The sequence below is a fragment of the Contarinia nasturtii genome, unplaced genomic scaffold (assembly GCF_009176525.2).
Source record: "Contarinia nasturtii isolate CC-2019 unplaced genomic scaffold, AAFC_CNas_1.1 Cnas_scaffold_129, whole genome shotgun sequence".
In the NCBI taxonomy this organism is placed as follows: Eukaryota; Metazoa; Arthropoda; class Insecta; order Diptera; family Cecidomyiidae; genus Contarinia; species Contarinia nasturtii.
Genome location: NW_022197486.1, coordinates 1,554,614 through 1,578,803, shown reverse-complemented (window position 1 = coordinate 1,578,803; position 24,190 = coordinate 1,554,614). Strand labels below are relative to the sequence as shown.

Here is a 24,190-nt window from a genome sequence, read left to right as displayed (position 1 = left end):
AAATAAATGGTATTAATTCAATGTTTTTTTCCTAACACAAATTCATTTTCATTCGATGTGTGGTTTGGATACGACGTTATTATAGGTGACAACGTATACAGTCGGCATGATAGTGTTACACTGTTAATGTACGAGAGTTAATGGTAAGTAATACACGTTCAGAACGATAACAGCAATGCATTGCAATAGAAAGAGCGATTTGAATTTCTGGTAAAAACCTTTGAGATCCTGAGTTCGTTTCTCATCGCACACATTTCTCTTATTTACTTTCATTCAGATCAGATAGATTTTGCGTAAATCCTAGTGTGCTGCGTTATCTAGACACTTTAATTTTTTAGAATAGTTTTTGTGTGGATATATTTAATATAAAAAATGAAATCTTCAATAGGATTTATTTTCTCTAAGTATTTCTTTTTATTAATAGAATAATTTTTTTAATTTATTAATTTTATTAACATTGTTGGTCAATTGTAAAATGTTCGATTGCATTCGACTCTATCGTGTCGCGATTTGCTTGATTTTGGATTAAAATCGAACAATTTCTTAGCTAAGAACTATATATTTAATAAATGAACGCAATTTTTTTTTAAATAAAATCAAATGATTTGTGTTCTGTTTCTTAATCTCAAAATACAATTGAATTACTATCTAAGTTGACTATCGATCATATTTCCAATTCTCCTTTTGTTTTCCTCTCTCTCGCTCTCTTTTTTTCATGATCATGTACATGATCTCCTGCAATCTAAGTAGTATTCTAATTTGCAAAATAGTGTATGTCAATGATGAAAATTTATGATACATAGTTTGTACACATAGTAATTGTAGTAAAATGTGAATTTTGGTGTGAAATAGGATTTGATGGGCTTTTGAATTGTTTTTTCCCTATTCTCTCGCTCTGTCTCTCTTTTGTTTCAATCTTTATTTATCACAAAATGTAGCAGCTGCGCTACTTTCACCTATTGGCACTTCATTCAGCACCAATTCCTCGACCGAACGAGTTAGTGAGTAAGCTTCTTGCTCTTGTCCAATATCAATGTGATCATCGTTGCTTAGTGTATCATTCAAATCGGCTCCAATGGGAAATGTGGCACTATCAATGCTGCTCGGTGCAAGAGTATCCGGTATAAATTCGATTTGTGGTGACGATGATGATGTTGAAAGTTGTTGTTGTTGTTGCTGCTGCTGTGTAGATCGAAGCAATTGTGCAACATCATGTGCAGTTAAATTTCGAAAATTACTTCGATCATTTGATGCGGAAGAAATGGCGGTTTGACGTCGTGGCATTGTTAATGAAAATGAATCCATTTTCTCGAGCGATTTTTGTGATGGAAAATTAGTCGTTGTATGGCGACGTGTATTGACGATTTGATGTCGATACGTTTCACTATTGAAAAGAATTCGCGGACCAAATTCACTGTCATCATCCATATTAGAGGTGTTCAACGAATGATCATCATGATTTGAGGAAGTTGTTGCCGCCGATGCCGTTGTTGCAATTATCGTCGAATATTCGGGTGGATTTTGATCAAACGACAATTCAACGGTGTGCGTTGGTAATGCTGCACGCTGTCGACGATTATTACAATTTGGCTCTCCCAAAATCCTAATGATATTACAGTAAAATAAGATAAAAAAACGAAATGAAATAATAACATTTATGGTTTATCATGAGATCGTGTTGTTACCTTCGAACACTGCGTCGAATACTGTTACGTAGCAGCTTGGCAATCCGGGCACCGGTTGCAGTTGTATATGATGGTGGCGGTGTATATTTTGGTGGTGCATCGTCCAATGTTAATGAAACCGGATTACTTTCCAATGTTACCGCAATGGCTGGTATCGATGCCGAACCCGTACTTTCTGATTGTCGTTGATTGGCTGATGTTGCATGAGAAGTGCGCTCGGTTCGTGGAAGTGGATATCTGTGTGATCGTTGTGCTGCACTTATTGGTGGTCGATATAGCAACTGAAAACGCTGCAAATATTTTAAAAGGTTACAAAAAAAGCCATTAGTATTTTTTCAATAAGCTCCACATTGTAATTCGTTAACTTACGTCCAGTATATCTGGTGGTCCTTTGCTCAAATATCTATAGGTTTGGACGATAGCCGTAATCGGTATGATCTGAAAGATGCCAATTTGAATGAAAGCGGCGGCTTTTCGCGTCCAAATCGGCCAATATGATTGTGAAATGATGCCGCTCCAATGATAGAAATCGTATGAATATGAAATTTTGTATTGAAGAACACACAGCGTCAGCAAGGCAATTGGAAGCAATAAATTCCAGGAGAGTGCCACAAAAGCGGATAAAGTAAGACCCAAATGCAAGCGATTCACCAAAATATCGCCTAAAAAGTGAGCAGAAAAAAATAAATAGATAAAGTTTGTTCACATTATCGACATTTTATTTGCAGGTTCTTGTTGTCGTCGAACTTACCGCTATATGGACGACCACGTACTAAAAATATCGCAAATATCTGTCCGGTCCATAGCAGCAGGACAAACCAAGCGCCACCAATGACCGAATCCAAAAAGTAAATGATATTAATACCACTTTCTGTGGTCAACGGTATGCCAAGCAGCAAACCGGCCAAACATGTCAAAAGTACTGTTGTTGATGTTGCCGATATTGATTCCGAATAATTACATAATGATGTAGCCAATGGTTTCCACATTGCACACAATTGTGCCAAACCGAATACTAAAAACATGGTAAAACCAAGTAAACTCCAAAATGTCGATAAATGATCTAGTGTTGCGGCTGCCAATGTGGCTGGAAATATTTCGGTAATTAGTCGTATTGGTTGCCAACCACTTTCAAATGAATTCGGATCGATGCGTTTGTAACTTTCACCCAACAACGTTGAATATCGCGGTAGCCATTTTGATAGACTCGTTGCCAATTGCGGTGGTAATGGTTTGCTCGATGGTAAAAGTGAAACGGATGATGTCATCGTTTCAAAACTACCAGGAAAGTAGAAAAAACCGCGATCATTCAAAATTTGAACACATGCATTTCCGAAAATGGCCGCCAAAATAAGACCGATTAATGTAAATGCAACCACAATCAAGGCATCGCGTCGTAAAGTCTTATCACCATCTTGCTGATACTTTGACGATTTACTAAAAATTGAAATAATCGATGCACCTAACAATGACCACGTTAGAAATGCCTCTTGAGCCGCCGACAGCCAACTTTGTGAATTGACAAAAAATTCTTGCCAATCGGTTGCCGGGAATATATTTTGAAATGCAGCCAAATTGAGTAGCGTCAACATTTTAATGGTAAGCGCAACCAATCCAATCATTGGAAATGATGCAAGTGCAATCACAATCTTACCATACAAACGTAAACCTTTGCAAAGTACAACGAATACAATTAACCAAACAACGGATAAATTGAATGCCAATTGAAATCGAACCGCACCAATGCCATTGCCATTGGACGCTCGTCCGCCAGGACCCAATTGATATCGTTGTAAAATCACACCGTTGAAATAATCGGCAACCTTGAACGAAAATGACAATTCAATTTACAATTCAGAACAAATTTACATTTTTGTTTGCTTAATCCTACCGTTTCGCCCAATTTTGATGAGGTTGACGATGGTTCACTTGTATTTGACATGATCGCAATGCCATTGTCGGATGGACCGCGAAAAAATTCGAAAATTTCTTGCCAACGATACCATGGATATCGGGCGGACACGCATGAATCCCGTAAGTAAACAAGCATCCAAGCGATACTTACTGCCGAATATATTGTCATCAATGCTTGTACCAGCAACAATGCAATGCCGATACCTTTGCAAATTGGTGAAACGCGCCACATTGAGATCGGGCCACCTTTTATATTTGCACCCAAACACATTTGTAACCATAGCATTGGAATGCCAAGGAAAAATGATATCAGCAGAAATTGCACAATGAAATTACCTGAAAATGGGACAAAAAAATGCAAAATTAATGGGACAAATTTTATGAATTGGCTGGAAATTCAATTGAAGTGATGAAAAAACAACCAAAAATTATAGGAATAATTAATTATATCAGTAAAATCAAGACACTCACCACCAAAAATGATGCTAAAAATGGAAAAACGTGAAATATTGAATAGGCCAAGCGTACAGCATGTTGCCGCAAATATTCGGCTAAAGCCAAATGGCCACACTTTTGTTTTTGAGTTCATTTGCCGCTGTGTCGTTCCTCCGCTGGTTCGGTTTGTAGTCGATGTTTCTATATCACTAGCCACATTCATACTTCTATGCGGAGTTGATCTAATTTTCAGGCACATAAAAATCAGAACAGCAACGACAAAAATTGTTTAATTTTAAATTATTTAAATGTTTTTGTGTTTTTTTTTCTTTTTTTCGATAGATGATTTAATCATCAAGTCCAAGGTAACTTGGAAGAGCGAGAGAGAGAGAAAGAAAAGCCAAGTGAATGTGTGCACAAAATACACACTGCATTTTTCATTGATTTTATAGAAATTCATTCATTAAACATGCAAATCTTGTTCATGAAATATGCAAATCTCTGCATGATGCACACACACATGCACATTTGCCGACGAAAAACTCAAACAAAAAAAAACTGGTACTACGAAACATGATGTTACCCTTTCAATGCTGTTATAATTGCGATTATCATCAAAAGCATTTTATCGTATCGATAACCAATGGTGTCTTCTTTGACATTAATTGAATCGCGATATCATTTTTTATCAATTTCACTCACATTTTATCAAAAACATTTATATATCGCATTTAGTGTTTTTTTTTTTAATTCGTCAAAAACACCCACTAAACTTAAATAGTTAACTATTTTTTTAATAAAATTGAGTAAAAAAATGCACCGAATTCCTGTTACACGAAAAACTTTTCAAATACGTCAAATGAAACGTGCAATGACATTGCTACTAAAATCATGGTGGTTAAAGTGAGGGTCCTTCAATCTAATTGATATTCTGCATTATGGCCATTCGTTATAAAGTTTTGTTATGACCGTCGTCCGTTGGCATAGTAATGATTCGATGTTCGATTTTATTCCAGTTAACGGTGTTGTACATAGTTGAATAAAACTTGGATTGCCATCCGTGTCATGCCTTACAATCGAGTCGATTGAATCGACAATGCCTGTGTGCGCTGTGCACATTGTGTGGTGCTTGTTCGTGATGTGTGTTTGCATGAGCAAGCTGTTTCCTTGAAAAATATACATTTACCATGTTGAAATAACTGCTGGGGTTGCTGCTATTTGGCGCATGTGTTTCTTTTCTATTCTGTATCCATTCACATTTACCACTATTTTCATATTTATTCTATGTCATCGATACTATTATTATTGAATAATTGCGGTAATACGCGTTGTTGAACTGGTAGCCATAAAAAGTGACGTTTCAATTCTTATTTGTATTTGCAGAATATCATACTCGGCGCGATATACGGGCATTAAAAAGGTGAAAATCAAGTAAAATGCCTATACTTGAACTCCTCTAATTCTCTCTCTCTCGCGCTCTTTTCCCTATATCGACCGGCATTTCAACATTGAATCTTGTGACTTCTCAATTTTAATTTATCCTTAAATTTATTCGCAAACTAATTAATATTTACCCGATGTTTGTTTCACCGGCAGATGTAGATCCACATGAGCTTGTTTCACTGCTTGATGCAATTGAAACGGGGCTTGGATTTCGTGACGATGCACATGAACTTGGTTCGGATGCCGTAAATTGGCACTGATTCGATAATCGTTGCAAAGATGTTGGTTGCGCTTGACTTGATTGATTTGTAGGACTTGTTGACACTGTCGCTGTCGTTGTCGCTGTCGATCGATTTGATTGTGTGGCACATTGCGTATTATCCGTATCGCAATTAACAATTATCCTCTAATGAAAATGGAAGTGAAAAGAAAGAGAAAAGATAAAGAATGTTAGTCGTTGTTGCGATCGGTGTGTGCATTTCATTAAGTTAAATTATATAAAATTGATTATTTCATCATTGGATCGTTGTTTCAAGTGTTTGTTAGTTTTGAGCACATGTTTACCTGATTGCCTTCGGCACTACGTTCAGCTGTAATTGAAACGATACGCGATCGCATTTCCGACCGTCTGCCCAATTGTCTCGGTCTCGATTCATCGAATGTTGATGTTATTGTAGATGGTGTTGGAGCTATTGTCGTAGCCGTCGTCGTCGCCATCGCCGTCGTCATCGTATTCGATGTTATTGTACGGTCAATTTCTTCATCGATATTTTGTGTGAAATTGGTTTCGTGTTGCAACAATACGGAATTTGTGTTTGATTGTTGTTGATAATTTGATGTTGTTGTCAAAATCGTGCTCAAAAATTCATTATTTAATGAGCTCAATTCAGGCAATTGATTGGAACTATTGCATTCAGCAAGGACGTGATGGTGATCATGTTGAACATTCGATGGTGTTGACATTTGATTTGAATTGTTTCCACCACCATTGATTGTCGATTGAAAAAAAGAAGCATTTGTTGTGGCGATCGCCATTCCTGCTGTCGCCGACGATGATGTATCATTAAAACAATAATTTTCATTATTTCCATTGAAATTCGTTCGACTTGTGAAATTCGTAATCCCATTTGCAAAATCATTGGCCGACGTCGACGGTTTTGATCGGTTTGTTGCCGTTGATAGTGTACGTGCAATTCGTGTTGCATCGTCTCTCGGTGAACGTTGTTCAGGTAAATCGATTGGACATGTCTTTCTCATCGATAGCCGTCGCCAAGATACTGCTGCATTTTTCGATCGTATTCTCTTTGGCGAATTGTCAACTAAATAGGAGAATAAAAAAGAAAACAAACAACAAAAATATCTCCATGAAACAAACTGATTCATTGTTATCATTTTCCCACTGTTTTCTGTATTTCTTTGCATAATATTGGTATAAAAGTGGCTCGGGAAATTGCAATTTTAATTTGCACCAAACGAAACAGACACACACACGGAATTGATAATAATTAAATACAATTCTGCAGAATAAAAAGAAAAACATCAAAGAGTATATAATTCGTGTGTTGTCCATTGTGCTTTGTATAAATCTTGATTTGTCATTATAGAGCGAAATGACACTACTGCCTCATAAGCACGTGCATTCAATGCACCAAACTATTCACGCTTTTTTTACCCATACATTTTGTGTTTGTATGTAATACAAAAAATGTTTATTTTTGGTTTAATTTCTGTGCTGCGAATTTTGTTGACAACGACGAACATTGGTGATTTCTTTGTTCTGGTCGAGAGTGTACGACGTTAATCCATTCACAAGGAACGACATATTTTGTTAACCTTTTGTAATTTATGTTTGTGTGTGTGTGCGCGCGCTAATTAGTAGTAGTTAGGTGAACAATGTAGAGAGGTAAAAATAAACCAAGCAAGCTTCGTTCTGCAAGACATTTGGTCATAGCTTGATTACGTAATTATCTATTTTGTTTTAGTTTAAATTAATGAAACAAAGAGCGATGACGACGTCGACAAAGAAAGCAATCGCACGCAAGCAACTCTGAGAATGTCATCGATGTCAGTTGATGCGGTTTAACATTTTAATAAAAGTAAAACATTTCAATATTAAAATGCCGTTAAATACTTTTTCCATTTCATAAACCATGAAATGATGACGATGTTATGATTCATTCGACAAAACTAAATACAAAAAAGAAAATGTGACACCCGAAACGGAACTTGAAGTGATTAGCACACGTGTGTACACTGTACATTTCAATGGACTTTTCATGATTTCAACTTCATAACCTTTACGCTATGACTCAACAATATGCTATTAAATACCCGTTTCTATCTGTATGTACAAATTTTACATTGTACACCCGCGCGCGCGAGACGCTAAATAATGTGCCGAACGGAACATTTTTTTTTATTCACTTCAAATCCATTTTTAATACTTTGTAATTCTCTAACGAGTGTCGCATTTCTTATTATTCCTTTAATTACATTGACTTTTTTGCGGCATTTAATTCTTGTTCTATGCGGCGTCGGAACCACAACAAAAAAGACAGTAAACAATATAGTGTCGACGACAGATATACATATTTTATCGCATTTTAAACAAAATAATGTGTGTGAACACATTTCACATGGCCAATTCAATGGAAGTATAATATTTTGATATGCAATATTGCCATCGGGATGGCTTTACCCATCCATTCAAGAAATTGCTAAAACCTTTTCAAAAAAAAATTACGTTGCTACGTTATCTTTTTTGAAGAAGAATTAACAAAAAAAAAAAACGGAAAGAGATAATCATTTTGAAAAAAATAAATTGCAGAAAAACACAAAACATTTAGCCGATGTCAGACATTTTTATGAAACATCAAAGTAACGATACTCCATAGTTAACTGACTTCAAGTTTAACTGCATGAGGAAGTGCAAATCAACTGTTTTAAGCTATTTTCATTCGAATAACGTTTCTTTCCACTGTTAGTTCTGTCGTTTTAACTGACTTCTGCATTTAAGATCATAATACATGATTTATTGATCATTTTGAAGCTGCCGTATGTGATTTATTTGCCAATTGCCATATGTGGGAAGGTAGAATGGCTTTAGGGTGCCTCAACATCATGTTTCGTCGTTCTTTTTATACTCAAACTCTCATTCTCAATTTCCCTCCGTTTTCATTCGGTTCAGCATGCTAATTGGATTTATGATTTTCTGTTCGTTTTTTGTTTTTGCATACACACACACACAAACGTTATGCTCACACTGATTAATCAAGTTTTTTCTATTCACAAATCGATCGACACATCAAAGAACAGAGTTCATTTTTTTCTTAATTTTCACAACATATCGATGTTTATGTGCACAACGAAAATAAAATGCGATGAAATGAATCACAAATTGTGGTATGCACAAATACTATGTAATTATCGCGGAGATTAGACAAAGTACATTTTGAATTCGAATACAAAATTAAATTGTATCGCCGAGCTAAAAACAAAATCACTTACCACTTTGAATGGATGTTGAGGTGTTGGCGGTGGATGTAACGGCAACAATGGGTGTATTCGATCGATGCAATCGATTATTTAGTCCCGATACAGCGACCGTGTTACGTAATTTATGTCCTCGTTTCAATGGTTGATCCATGTTACAACTATCATTCGATTTCCGTTTATTGTCTATATTATTTTGTATGCCATTTATTTTCGTTGTTGCATAGTCATTTCCACATCGATTCATTTGAATATCACTATTGCTAATCTGTTTCCGTAAGTTCGATGCACCGTCATTATTAGTCGATCGTGCATCATTCACAATGCAATTTTCCATTATCATTTGATTGATTTGTCCTGTTGATGATGATGATGATGTAGCGACACAGTCGTCACAATTCAACAAATTGTCCATGTTAAGTAGCCGATCAATGTGATTTTTCGCTGTTTTTTCCGAACAATCATTTGTTTGATTTGCGCTAATTTTCGTATTATTATTGTTATGTAGTGAAATTGTGGATGTTGTCGTTGCCGACGATGTATTTGGCCCATTTGCAGCGTATGCAAGTACATAATCACGATCAATCTCTTCTAAATAGGCATCCAATTCAAGTAGACAGTCTTCAACTTTATCGGGATCAATTTTAATACAACCATTACTGATTTGATCCGATGAATCGGCGGCAGTCGTTAAACATGTGGATGGGATTGATGTAGCGGCATCATTTTTTAGCGATCTTTGGCTCTGAATATCACAATTCGATGCGAATGATTCGCTTGATGTAAAATTTCGTTGTTGTTGTTCATTGTTATTATGTCGTTGCATGTACGCTGTATTACCGTCAATTATGAAATCGTCCAAATCAATGAGAAGCGAATCGATGTCTTTGTTTGTGGCCAGCAGCTCGTCGGCTGTTGTAATTTTGGATAAATTCTTGCTGGCGGCGGCGGTAGCGGCTGTGGCACAGTTTGCATTCGAACCGAGTATCGTTTGTAATAGCATGGAATTGCGTAAAGTTGGCAATACTTTGAGTAAATGTTTACGTCGTTGTTCCGGTCGAAGTGTGCAATAAGTTCCAAGCCGCTTAAATTCACGTATAACCGTTTGATGTTGTTCGTTTGTTGGTGCTGGTGCTATTGGTGTAGATATTGTTGTACAACCATTACTTTCACTACATTTGCCAATTGCTTCGGACGAACGCGTCGAACTCGACAGATCAACGCTATTGTTCAATTTTTTCGTCGTGTAATTTAATTTCGTTCCTGATATTGGTGTATTGTTGTCGATTGACACTTTGGTTGGATATAGTACATAACAGTCTCTAGTTTTTTTTGTTGGTTCGGCATTTCCATTGATTTCGGCCAATAGTTGACTATTGATTGCTTCAACGAGATCGCGACTGGAACCACTTAAATGTTCGTTGGTCGAATCGCACAAATCGATCAAATCGCCATTTATGAATGAATTGGCATTTCCGTTGCGATGTGAAGCGCTTGAAAAATCTTGATTGTGCCGCTGTGGCCGCAAATTGGACTGTGATGCTGCAGTGTCCATCATTTGCATTTGTCGATTCATCAACAATGTTTCCGCACGATTACCAATTAAACGTGCATCGCACGGTATCCCATTTCTTTTACCATCGATCGATGATGATGATGATGATGTTATAACACAATTTTTATTACTCATTTTATGTTGATTTTATGCACGATGCAATTGCAAATGTGTGGATGCTTCAATATCTCTCGCGCACATACAATACAAGAAATCGAAAAAATGCACACCACACATCACGAGAGCCAAACACTATCTGATCACTTTTTGTATGCGACTAATAACTTTTCTTCTTCTATCTCTCTTTCTCTCTCTCACTCTCTCTCTCGTTCTTTTTATCGGTTTCAATATACGAATTTTTAATAGGTCGAGTCATGAGTTATCTCAACGCACTAAGCGGATATGACAATGCTCTTAAACGCACAACACACAAAAATGAAACTATATTTATAGTGGGCTTTTATTAAGCAATTAAAGGAATCTCACGTATCGCTCAAATGATTTTATGCATGTACACGCACAATTTTTGTTTGTTATTTGTCACAAATGGAGCGAAAAACACTGATAGATATTTCATTGGAACTGAATGAGCTTGAGTAATCCATACAAAACTCAATGCTTGCAGTGTCGAGCCGTACACACAACTGATAAGCAATTACAAATGGCCTAAATTTCGATAGCTCTCAATCTTTTTCTCTTGTTCACTTTGTTCACTCGGTCTCTCTCTCTCTCTCTCTCTCTCTCTCTGTGTGTGTGTGTGTGTGTCTGTCTGTCTGTCCTAAGCACATCAAATTACATTATCGCACTTCATTGTTATTTACAACAAAATATACACATGACCCATTGCATTTCCTTTCTATGTTTCTCTCTCTCTTTCTTTCTTTATAATACACACGTTCTGTTAAATGTCGCGTAATTTTCTGCACATTCATCAACAGTTCTCATTCAAATGAAGATTTCACGTGTTCATTACAGTTTATTCTTAAAAGTTTTCTGTGTCATTTGGAGCTTTGTATATTTTCTTGTTATTTCCGCTATACTTGTTAATCACACACGTATTACACCTTGGATTATGTTGATAGAAAGAGCACCTAAATCCGGGGGAATGTTTTATATTTTCAGCGATACACCATCGATTTGTACGCATTGGATTATTGATGGGCTTCTTCACCTATAGTTTTTCGCGAAACACATTTGACACGATTTATTTTCAATAAGCACCGTGTGGACGTTGTCAACTGTTAGGCTTCGGTGTTTTTCCTTCGCACAATATTGTCGACTTTTGTTGTTCTCTCATTCGTTTGCTCCCCACTAGATATGAAAAAAAAAAACCAAGAAAAAGAAATATTTTGTTAAGATTTTGTTGCCATTTTGAACATTTTTATTATGTAATTGGATGTCAGAAGGAAAGCATTTTTAGCAAACTTAATCGGCTATGAAACCATACTGTGCTGAACTGACTAACGCTGTGAGAGTCTCTCCTTCATATAATTATTTTTATTTTCTTCTTTTCGGTTTTTCTGAATTTTTCTTTCTTTTTACTTATGTAAGACGCTATCTTAGTTTGCTCTCCTTGGCAAATGTGCATTATGTAAAAGTGTAACAATTCAAAAAAGAAGAGAAAAAAATCGCATTTCAAACGGTCAATTTGTATCTCTGTTATGGTTGTTGTAGATCTATGCTTATTGACAAATGAATTTGCTTTAGCATTTTAAGCCGATTTAAATCGGCATATTCGTGACATGCTCTGCAGATATCTCCATTGATTTGGTTTAAAATCAATTTGATAGACAAATTAAAATTTCATTCGGATAATTAATTATGGCTGAAAGAAAATGTAGTTTGTTTTTTTTCGAAAGTACCACCAAAATGTGAAGTTAACATTCAGGTAATTGCTCTCATGTGGCGTGCTTTTTTTTTAAATGGCGAATTAAAACGAAACCAATGGTAATAAGAACAGATTAAGGCAGATGCGCACTTAAATACAGTAGTTATGAAAAAACAACCAACTTTATACCAAACGTTTAGTCTATCAAAAAAGAATGATCGATTTTTTTCTGCCGGTAGAAAAATTTGGTGCTAATTACAGGGGGAGGAAAAAATTTTAAGCCTAATATAGAAACACACATTGTATTTTTAAATGACTATATTTATTATTCAAAGTAGTCTCCATGAACACGAATGACACTTTCATATCGATGCTTCAATGCTTCAATTCCTCCTTCAAACCACTCGGCATCTTTGTCCTCCCATACGTTGAAAATATCGTTCGATATCTCTTCTTCGGACTCATATTGCTTCCCCTTTAGATATCTTTTGGTGTTTGGGAACAGGAAATAGTCGCTGGGTGCCAGATCTGGAGAATACGGTGGATGGTGGAGTTGTTCGAACCCACATTCCCTGATGGCAGCTTGTGCAAGCAATGATTTGTGAGGCGGTGCATTGTCATGCAAAAGAAGAACTTTTCGAGTGAGCAAACCAGGACGCTTTTCTCTGATCGCTTTACGCAATCTATGAATTTGTTGAGCATAATAATAGCCCGTGACTGTGGTATTCTTTGGAAGGAATTCAACCAATAATATGCCTTTGGCATCCCAGAATACAGAGGCCATTACTTTGTTTGTGGCAATTTGTTTGCGTGGCACTTTCGATGCTGGCTCACCACGTTTGTGCCATTCCATCGTCTGTGATTTGAGCTCTGGATCATAGTAGTGGATCCAGGAATCGTCGCCAGGCACTATTCGCTCAAATGTGTCCGTTTCATTCCATTCCAACAACTCGAGAAACTCGTGTGCAGCAGCAATTCGTTCTTTTTTTTGTGATTTGTTCAACGTTCTTGGAATCCATCGTGAGCAAACCTTTCTCATGTGCAATTTTTCATGAAGTATGTTGTAAATACTCTTCTTTGAGATGTCAAACATTGCTGCTAACACTTTCTTGCTCATTCGAGGATTTTCGTGCACGTGATGTTCAAATTTTTGCACTACAACTGAAGCTGTTGCTTCAATTGGTCGACCTGTATGAGGATCATCTTACAATGATTCTCTACCCCACTTGAATTGTTTTGCCCATAGTTTTACTGTGGCATACGATGGGGCAAGGACCCCATAAACAGCACGCAAGCGATCATTGATATCCTTTGGTGTCACACCTTCTTTTGTGAGAAACTTAATCACCGCACGATATTCGATTTTATCCATTTTTTCAAAAATATCGAGGTTACTTGGTATGCAATGCTGTTGAAAACAAACGACGACAGATATCAACTCAATTTTTTTCTGCAATACTATTGACAGTTCGTACTTCAATTACAGCACAAGAACAATTTGTATCTAGTGCCGTCTATATGTCAGGCTTAAAATTTTTTCCTCCCCCTGTAAATCACAAGCATTTACCAGCGCAAAAAAAGATCAGATTCACATTCATCAAATTGCTAATTAAAAACCAATAACAATTAACGTGTGTATTCTGCGGGCCAATAGCGATTTTATCATTTAGACAAGATCTAATTAAACAAACGCAAATGTTTTTTTTTCCTCCTTGTTCATGTATTGTTTCACTGCAAATTATCCATGGACACGCAAACACATTTAAATTGAGTATTTGTAGTTGACTACAATTTGAATTTTACTTTTCACGCTCCGAGACATTAATACACAATATTCTTAAAATGGAAAATACTCGAAATATTCTTCTGAGCTTCCAATTAACACCTTCCAAATATATGAACGTTGTGTAAATAGCAATAATAATAATCAAGTCAATTTTATATTGATCAGTAGCAAATATCGATGTGTATTTTTATTTAAATATTATAGGTTTTCGAATTAATAAATGTGTGATGCGTGAGTGTATCTCAATTACAGTGAAAAGAGAATGAGTAAGTGAGTGAGTGAGTGGCGACCAATTTGAAAGCTGCTTAAAATGTAAGCAAAAGAGACGGGACACAAGAGTGAATCATCAAAATGTGTTTTGTTGCGCCGGAGTTTAAATGGATTAATTGCTTATGTTCAACCAAAATGTACGAGGCGCTTTTGTGTATGTGCTTACAATTTACTTGGCAATAGATATGACAGACGAAAGACAGCCAGCCTTAGCGTCAACATTTGCCAACGGAAATAACTCATTTCGGTTTATTCACATCGCTCACTTGTCTTCATTTTTCAGCTTCTTCTCGATCTGTCGCTTTTTTCTTTAATTCTACCTGTACATAGAGGCCTCAATATGTATATGTGTGTTGTTTTTTTTTTCTTACGATGCTTGTTACTCTTTTTTACTGCCAGCAAATACTTTAATTATAATTTTATGTACTAACACATCGTTAAATGGTTTTTTTCCTCATCTTCTTGATGTTTGCTCGTTTTCCGATGATGATTCTTGAATCGTGCGTTGTTATTGCTTTGCAATGGTTTCTTTTCTCTCTTCTGATCGCACACTCAAGACATGGAAAACACGAAAAGAAGAAGAAGGAGCGGTTTTGAGGGCGCGGAATGGATACACACGCGCGCAGCAAATACTGTGTGAGTTGAGAGAGCGACAGCTAACGAAACTGGTGAAATCAAGAATTCAATGATCTTTGCAAAACAAAAGGCGATGTACGCTCACTCATCCACGCCAACGAAACCATGTTTACCGGCTTTTTATTCGCACTGGCTGTAATTTACTTGCTCATTTTCTGATTTATGTTTTTTTATCTTTCTTTCTCATTCATTCTAAAGTATTGTCCCATTTTGATTCTGACAGTGTGTAATTTTCAGGGCAGAACATTCACTTAAAAGCGCTAAGCATAAATTGCGCCGATAAACACATTAAATTGGCCAAACTCAATTTTCATGTCAAAGTTTACGAGAATTAAGAGAGAGAGAAACGCACAGCAGCAAACAAAATTGAATTTGATGGAACAATCATCAGCATTTCTTCTGATTGTATTTGATATTTTTGCAGTCAAGTCTCTTTTGTTTGGCATTCGATTTTTTTCATAAACACTTTTGTTGTTCAAAGAAATGTTTTTTTTTTTTTTGGTTACTTATTTGAATTGGGTTTCTTTTCTATTAGTCAGCTCTGAACTCGTTACACATTGGTGCACTTCAAAAAATGTTTTAAAAAATCAACATGATAGAAGAGCAAAAAAGGCACACCTTTTTTGCTATTTCAATGCTCTTTCACTTCTTTGCGCCGTGGCAAATTCAAAGTGACTGAATGGAAGAGAAACAAAAAACATGACAGTGATTATGGCCGAATGAAGACAAAAAAACAAAAACAAAAATCTATTACTTAATTTCATTCATAATGAAAGACACTAAACATTTTTATTAAAAAAAGAGACCACGAACAACGAAAAAAAAAACCTCCCGAAAAGAAGAGAAAGCCAAAGTACCGGAATGCTCAAGTACGGTTGAGTTTTTTTGTTCTTTTATCGTGCTGAGTGTCATTTATTTGGTCAAGTTTTCTTATGAATTGAAAATCATTTGATGAGTGCTGCGTTTTTTTTTTCAGACGGAAAAGTTGTCAAGAAAAATGCAAACTTTAAGGTGTTGTTTTTGTGTTCACGCTGAGAAGAAAAAATAATTCTTAGTAAAATCCCTTGTTGTTGATAGCTGATATCCAGTAGTTAGACGCCGCAGCATTGAAACAAAAGAAAGATAGAGTAAAAGAGTAATTTATGTACACCGAAATATCGAATGACCAAATTATATTGTGAGCAGAGTTAGTGCATCGTTGATGAGCAACCTACATGATTTCACAGTCTCTTTTCTTTGTTTTTCGTTTAATTTTCTTATTGGAAAATGATTACCACACATGAAATACAAGACGGCATGCAAAAAAATAATACAACAAAATTGAACGTGCCAAGCTGTGAGAAGGCTTTTGTTGAATGGCATGCATAAAACCGTTTTTTTTTTCTATATATCTCTCTTTCTTATTTTTATTGTCTTGAAAATTGAATTTGGCGTTGCTGAACCGGGTGGAATTACCACCGCTGCCTCCGAAAAAAATCCATCAACAGCAAAAATTTCGCTATTTACTTGAATTTTTTAATTATATATTCGGTTTTACGCTTTTTATTTTAAATATCAAAGTTGGATGTACAATTCAATTGTTTCCGAATCATTAATATGCCCCACATGGACGAATGACGGAACGGGTAAATTATTATTTGCGTAGATTTTTTTTCTCGTATTAAAATTGTTTGCAAATATATGGCAGAGGCGCTTCAAGGGAGCGAAGAAATTACACCTGTCACTGGTACACAAAAGAAGAAGAAGACGACGACGACGAACAAAAATGATATTCAAAATCTTTCTGTGAAATCGGTAAACGAAAAATGTTCACTTGAAAACGGTTTATTTTATTTTTCAAAAGAGTTTTGATCTGCTCAAACAGAACGGCCACTCCGGTCTTCCAACCAAAGAGATCAACACAGATTGAAATCGCAAGTCGAAGATCGTGATGGCATACACTTATATATGTGTGAGTATGCATGTGTGAGTGTGCGCATTGAAAATGGCTTGTGGAATACTTGGTCACAGTCGCCGATCAAAGACGTAGCAGCAGCAGCAGCAGCAGCAAAAAAGTGTACCTCAACACACAAAAATATAGTTCTTTCGTCATTGATAGAGACCATTGTTCATGCTTAAGTGCATGGCATTTAAGACCAAGAAACATTATCAGACGGAAGTTATTGAAACTGTGTATGAGTGAGCGCAATATTTCACAAAAACTCCACGTCATTTGAAATTGTTATGTCTAGTTTGTTGAAGTGTTTCGTCTTTATTGTGTAAACTTTCCATTTTACGATTATTATTTTGTGCTGTTTTGTTGTGGTTGTTGTTGTTGTTGCTGCTGTTGTTTTATTTGGTATAATTTGTGCATTATTGTTTGTGTTCCTCATAGCTGAACTAAGCAGCGTAATATGGACGTTTTATATGTAGACGTTTTATGCTGGTGCCAATATTCTCTGATTTTTATATCGAAACGTCTATCTCTATCTCCTTTTGATTTGGTTTTACTGCTTTTTCTATTTTTTTCTCTCGCTTTTCTTTTCAATGAAATATCATTATTCATTCATTATCGTTGCTTTCGACAGTGCGGCACACAAAAAAAAACACCGAAAAAAGAACCATGAGAATCGCTCACGATATAATAGCAATGTGACTACGACACTTGTTTTTTATGAGCAAAGCAACGATTGAGTGCATTGCACATATGTGTGCGCATCATATCCGACCATTTCCGATTAAAACATTTTAATTAAAAAAAATGAGGAAAAATACCGCAGCACATAGAAGCCGCCAAATGGATTGAACCGATGAATACGACGAATTAAAAACCAACATACCACACCGTAAATAAAAAAAACAGTGTGCGCGCATTCGATGCGCGTGCAACGCATATATGCATGAATAACAGTAAAATACCCGGCCACAATAATAAGCTAAATGGACAAAAAATGAAGAAGAAAAAGTGGAAGAGATGAGGAGAGAAACAAACGCACCAAACTGAGAATAACGAATGAGTATAACAAACAATGACAGATATAAATATGATCGGCGAATCAAACCGATCGTTGTCAATTCGCAATGCATATTTATGTGTGTGCTTGAGTCTATCGAGAAATCGTTCTATCTTTCTAATTCTCTTTTCACGTGTGATCCCATCGATTGTTTGAACTCTTTAAAATGCAATGTTTTCTTTTCGTTTCGTTTCGTTTGATCGTTTGTCATTTGCCGTGCGTTATGTCTGCTTCAATATTTACAATGTAACACATACGGTAAATACGGATTGATCCGTGTACATAATTTATTTGTGGAAAAATATACATCGAATCGTGCATTTCATCCATATTTAGTTTGCACCATTCTGCAAGCGCGCATTAGCGTTAGAGATCGATAGCCTTTTTAAGTATATGAATTATTTGCAATAATACAGTAGGGAGCGTTGAGAAAAAGAGTAAGAGAATGAAAAAAACCAACAGTAACAACAAGCTATAACGGTTCATTAAGACACACATTCAAAGATATCGCACGAAAAATTAAAAAAAAAGGAATGGAAAAATAACGTAATAACTTTGTTCATTCCTTCTGAAGCTCAATGGCAAATGGTTGGAGGTGATTCATTCGGACTGTGCTTGTTTTTCTTTCTCTTCTCTGAATTATAATGGGCAATGCAAACGCGCGCGTTCCAATTACGGAGTTTCGATATAGTGCTCGGAATCTGTATCGATTGTGAAACAATTCCAGCTCGCTCTCTCCATATATTATATATCTACAACTCTGATTACTACTTTTAGGTGCGATACGCTCAATTTGTTCTATGACCGTTGCCTCAATTCCCATGTGTTGTATGCATGTTTGTGTCATTGTTAAATCTCAATTTCAAACGAATCATGATTAAATGCAATAGTTTCCTTAAGCTTTTCAAAGCAATGACATAAAAACAAAAATCACCAACATTACTTTTTTTTATTTTCACGTGTAATCATCGTGCTCGTAATTACATAAGCCGACCCCAAAAAACTGCATCAAATTGGGAACACATTCGAGGATTTCGTGGTAATGTGACAATCAAACAATAAATTTGAACGTCAAAGACAACGAACGAACAAAAACAACAAATCGAACAACGAAATAAAACGGCGATAAAAACCTAAAGAGGTTGATGGCATTGGGTCATACCTTCATATTGAATCATAGATAAGTGCAGTGGTTAAACGAAATTAAAAAAAAAAACAAATGTGTTTTCTAAAATATTCGTTGATAAGCTGCTTTATTACTTGCATTCCTCATTATATCTATACAATGACGATTTTTTTCTTATACAGCACCAAGTCGCGAGTTACGATCGCCATCCCGAATGTAATTTTCGAACTGTTTGCTTTTTCGTCTTCTTCGTCGTTTTTCGGATGGGTGAACGTGCGCATAAATAGCGCAAATGCTCTTGAAAGTACAGAGATACACGTGCTATGCCGTTCAAAGGTATTTATGGTTCATATGTGTACCGTAGCTACTAATAAAATCCAATATTTTATGACACATCAAATGGATCATCGTATGATGATCGTTTGTAATAAAGTAGTAACATGAAATTAAAAAAAAAAACACCACAACAAACTATCCACACAAAAAAACTCGGACATTACAAGGTGTTTGTTGTTTTTAATTTGAATTGAATTAAATATATTGAAGCAAATAACCACTTCTCATCATCAATGACGTGCGCTGCAACTCAAATGATTGCATATTTTCTATGTGCATGTTGCATTTTAGAGAGAGAAAAAAAAAACACACACACACACAGTGGAAAAAGATTAATCCCGTACCGTGGAACTCTTTTTTTTGGAAAAGCAATTCTTGTGAAAAGCAATCGCTAAATTAGTTGCTATGTATGTGTTTGCCCTTAAATCGATGCTCAAATACAATGAATAGGCAAATAAACTAAACACCGATCTCTCAAAAAGTCTTGAATAAAAAAAAAACGAATTCACTTACGAATTTTAAGAAATTGTAATTTTTTGGCTTTTTCTTTATTTTCTCGTAATTTTCGTGTTTCTACTTTGAATTAATGCGAATTGAACGAAAAAAAAGAGAGCAAGAGAGGGAACGAGAGCAAATAAACAAAATAAAATAGCATTAGAAAGAAAAATTGTAATTCACGAATTAATGTACATCATATAAAACAACTAGTCGACTGTCTGAATTAAATGAATATGAAAATAGCGCGCCCGCAACTGTACAGATTTGGAAATTTCAGTTAAGAAAAAAAACGTTTGTCTTAAGCCATAGCCATGTGTACTCATATTCGAATTGTCTAATTCGTTTTTTTCTTCTCTCTTAATTTTTGACGATCGTTACTGTAATCGTTTTCGTCAATCTCATGAAAATGGGCGACATACATTGTCATCTTTTTTTCGTTTAATCTGAAAGCAAGAAGAAAATTGTCAAAAAATGAGCAATTCTTAAAGAAGCTTTAACTGCCGAATAAGTGTATAATGATGTAAAGTGCACAAAACCAAAGCATCTATCTATTTTGATGGGGAGAGAGAGAGAGAGAGCGGGCACATAAGTGTATACGCATAAAACTCATACAAGAATTTTACAATAGAAGTCCGTTAACTGCTTCTTTTTTATAGTTCGCTTTTTGTTCGAGTGGTGTTCAAATTAACCGTATGTATATACTATACATGGAACGGTATCATCGACTTATTTATTTAAATGGAACCATTAATTTCGATGTGTTTTGTTCGCTCTGCATCGCTTTTTTTGGAAATCAAAAAATGAATCGAATTGATGAACGAAAGAAAATCCGTTAGAAAATTAATCCGTAAAAATGATGCGACATTTTCTTATTCCTACGCACAAATTGATCGAACAGGAGTGAAGCACTTAAAATGACATATGACTGACTAATCTTGTTGTTGAAAGTGATAATTTCATCGGTCCATTTATCCATATCCGTAAAAACAAAATCAGATCAATCGCAAATGAATGGATAAAAAACTATTAAAATTTAAATGTCGTTCGAATATGTATGACGGCCTGAAGAGAATTGGAACCATGAGAAAAAAAAGAAATATTGATGATGAATTTTTAATCAGTATTGCGTTTTAACAAATAATGCGAATGTCAGTAGAAATATATGGTAAAGAGAAAAAAAAACCCAAAGAATATGAATCGAGAGAAAACACATTTTCCACAATGAAGACTGAGAGAAATCTGTTTTCCACTTTGTGCGCTTTCAATACAGCATAGTAGTCACATTCATCAATATAATTGTTTGCGACGTTCAATTACCCTTTTATACTACATTTTTTTCTTCTTCTTCTTCTTTTTATTCTCTTGCAATAATTATGCGATAATTGTATACTAAAAAGCATTATAATTAATGAACGCGTGAATAGAATAGTTAAGTGCTGTTAGTGATGCTGTTGCATACTTTTATGTGTTGTGCTTGAGATTTTTTTTTTATTTTTTTTTGTAAAATGCGTAATTTTTTCTATTCTTTTTCTATTTGAAAACAATAAAACGGTTACAAATATTTGCAATTCTTTTTCGTTATTTTTTTTTATTTTCAATCTAAAGTTAGTGCAAAACCGAATGGATAGAAAGAAATGAAGAAAAATGCGAAAACTGTAACTATTCAAATGGTTCGATCAGAACGGTTTTACGTGATGATCGTACACCGAATGCACCGCATGCATCATTTATAATCATTGAATCGATTGCTATGAAACGTGTTCGGAAAATTGAGTCGCATTAATATCGCGATTCAATTTAATGTCAACTATTTTTCCAAATAGAATCAGATCTAATTGGCCGTTATTCCGGCCGCTCTTTCTCAATGCTTTTCTCATTCGCCTGTTCAACGATCTTTAATTATGTTCTTGGTAAATCTTTTAACATTTTGCATTGCATCAAGCAAAATTACTTCGTGCATCGCTTGCCGATAATGATAAAATGATGTCAATTGGTGTTAGTGACTTTCGTTACCGTCGGAAATGCATTTTGATGAATGTACATCAATCCATTAAAATATATAAAAAAATTGATCGAAACTACAACAAGATTGATAATCATTATTTTATATACTTACAAATAATTAGTTATTAGAAGTCTTCTCAAAACGATGCAATCATGTCATGTCATGTGACTTTTTTTGTTTTTGTTTCGTTTAATAAGCCAATATAAACAAACACTTTGTCGTCGTTGTTCGTTCTATTTCTATTTGTAATTTTCTTCTTTTGCTGTCTGGGTTTGTTTGTTCTTGCAAATAAGTTTCATCAGTTTTATTTGTGAACCACTTTTAGTAAATAGGAGTGTTCTGTTTGTGTGTACCAGCTGCGGCATTCATAAATTTATATACGTATGCAGACCTGCCAACAACATCAACCTGATTGCGGGCACACCATCGAGGAGTGTTAAAAACCCGTTGTTCATTCACTCTGATTAGTATGATTGTAGTGTGCGATGTGAAGTTCGGTATATATTCGAGAATTGGGATCGCAGTTAACAACAAGACAGTTGTTATGTGTTTTTTCTTGTTGTTGTTGCTGTTGTGGGTTTTTATCAGTTTCGTTTGCAATATAAGATACCTTCCTTCTACCACCTCACTCATCACGTATCTTGTACATGGTGTTTCTTTCTGTTTTTATGTTAACCATTTTCAAAGCATTTTCCATCGTGTCGTAGTTTTTATAACCATCTCCCGCTCACTCTTTCTCTCTCTTTCTCTTTTTCTCTATCTCTTTTTATTTGCATTCATATGTTGCAAATGTTCGCGTTCATAAAACGATGATACTTCTTTTTGTATGGATGTGTGTTTATTATGCTATTTCACTGTTAATCGTATGCAATGCATATATGCACACTGCCGCGCCATTCAAACTACTTTTATGTGAAATTCAAATTCAAACCGATGTAGAACACTGAATTAATTTGTTTTATGCTTGCGCAAATCGTCTTTGGAGTTCTCAAGCACTACAAATTTTGAGAGAGAAAAAAAAACAATAATAACAACAACATAAGATAAAATAGATATATTAAGATCGCCGCTTTTGTGAGAGCTATCGAGCGAAAAAAAACACATACACACTCATGCATTTTGCTGCGCGCATTCAAATACCAGTCAAAATAGCAACGGGAGCAAGATTTAGAAGAAAACTACGATTATACATGAGATTTGCACTTGAAAAAAAAGGTTGCACGAGATATTGTGCGAAATCAACAACAACAAATATTTGCATAAAATTCTAATTAAAATGAAATTGTACATTGCATTACATAGCAATAAAGAATTGATGCTGAATGCAGCTCACGCACAATTATTAGCATCCAATATAAAAAAAGGCACGTAAATTAACAAGCGTAAGATGTAACACCGAACATTTGTCGATTTAATTTTCAATAAAAAAATAAACTCATTAAAATTCAATTAAAATTTTGTGATTAATGTTTTACAAATTCCTTTTGGCGATGGAACGCAACGAAATTCACTTCAAAAGAAAGTATTTCGAAATTTGAAAGTAATGCAAAACACAATGGAAAAAGGACTGTAATAAACAAAACTTGTTGATCCCGTTTTACAATCGAAAGAATAATGTTCTTAGTGAAAGTTCTGATGGACGCACGCGCATGCAGCAAAATGCAAATGTATGGTTTTATTTAATTTAGTTTTTTTTGTTCAGTTTTTGTGCACAAAAAATTAAAACAAGATTTATGCTCACTTAAAAAATTAAAGAAGAATAAGAACCAAAAATGAGCAAGCGATCTCGATCACATTGACCGTGTATACGAAAACACAAAATAAAGAGAATCAAACACAACGAAAAAAAAAACATAACAATGGGATTGAACTGAAAATACTGAAATAAAACGCACACAAAACAGTCTTCGAAAAAACCAAACAAGAACGTCGCACTAGACGAATACAGAACCGTGTGCAGTCAGTTAAGTAGAAAGACTTAAACTGCGTGAAGAAACCGCCACAGAAGTGCTGTGTGCTCGACGATGTTGTGGATTTGTTTAATATATGTGTGGTTGCATGTGGTTGTAAACGATTCATGCGTACGTGTGTTTGCGCGAAAGATCAGCACACAACACACAATAGCGCGAACGGGCATTGAGCCGAGAAAAGGAAAGAGAAACAGAGGAAGGGAGAGAGAAAGAGAAGA

General features: G+C 35.3%; 1 protein-coding gene across 2 annotated transcripts; it reads right to left on the bottom strand.

Moving 5' to 3' along the window:
* Positions 1-390: 390 nt before the first annotated feature.
* Positions 391-23,971, bottom strand: LOC116342062. 2 transcript variants are annotated; one of them, XM_031769551.1, is made up of 11 exons: positions 23,898-23,971; positions 22,114-22,997; positions 8,985-11,835; positions 6,042-6,796; positions 5,609-5,883; positions 4,071-4,276; positions 3,577-3,935; positions 2,437-3,508; positions 2,055-2,347; positions 1,686-1,975; positions 391-1,603 (listed from the first exon to the last, which is right to left on the bottom strand). In XM_031769551.1, exons 3-11 carry the CDS (start codon positions 10,657-10,659, stop codon positions 919-921), a joined length of 5,610 nt encoding a protein of 1,869 aa, XP_031625411.1. In that variant the 5' UTR covers positions 10,660-11,835; positions 22,114-22,997; positions 23,898-23,971; the 3' UTR covers positions 391-918. The 2 variants fall into 2 exon arrangements, with proteins under 2 accessions (XP_031625411.1, XP_031625419.1); XM_031769559.1 differs by having other exon boundaries at positions 23,770-23,952.
* Positions 23,972-24,190: the final 219 nt, after the last annotated feature.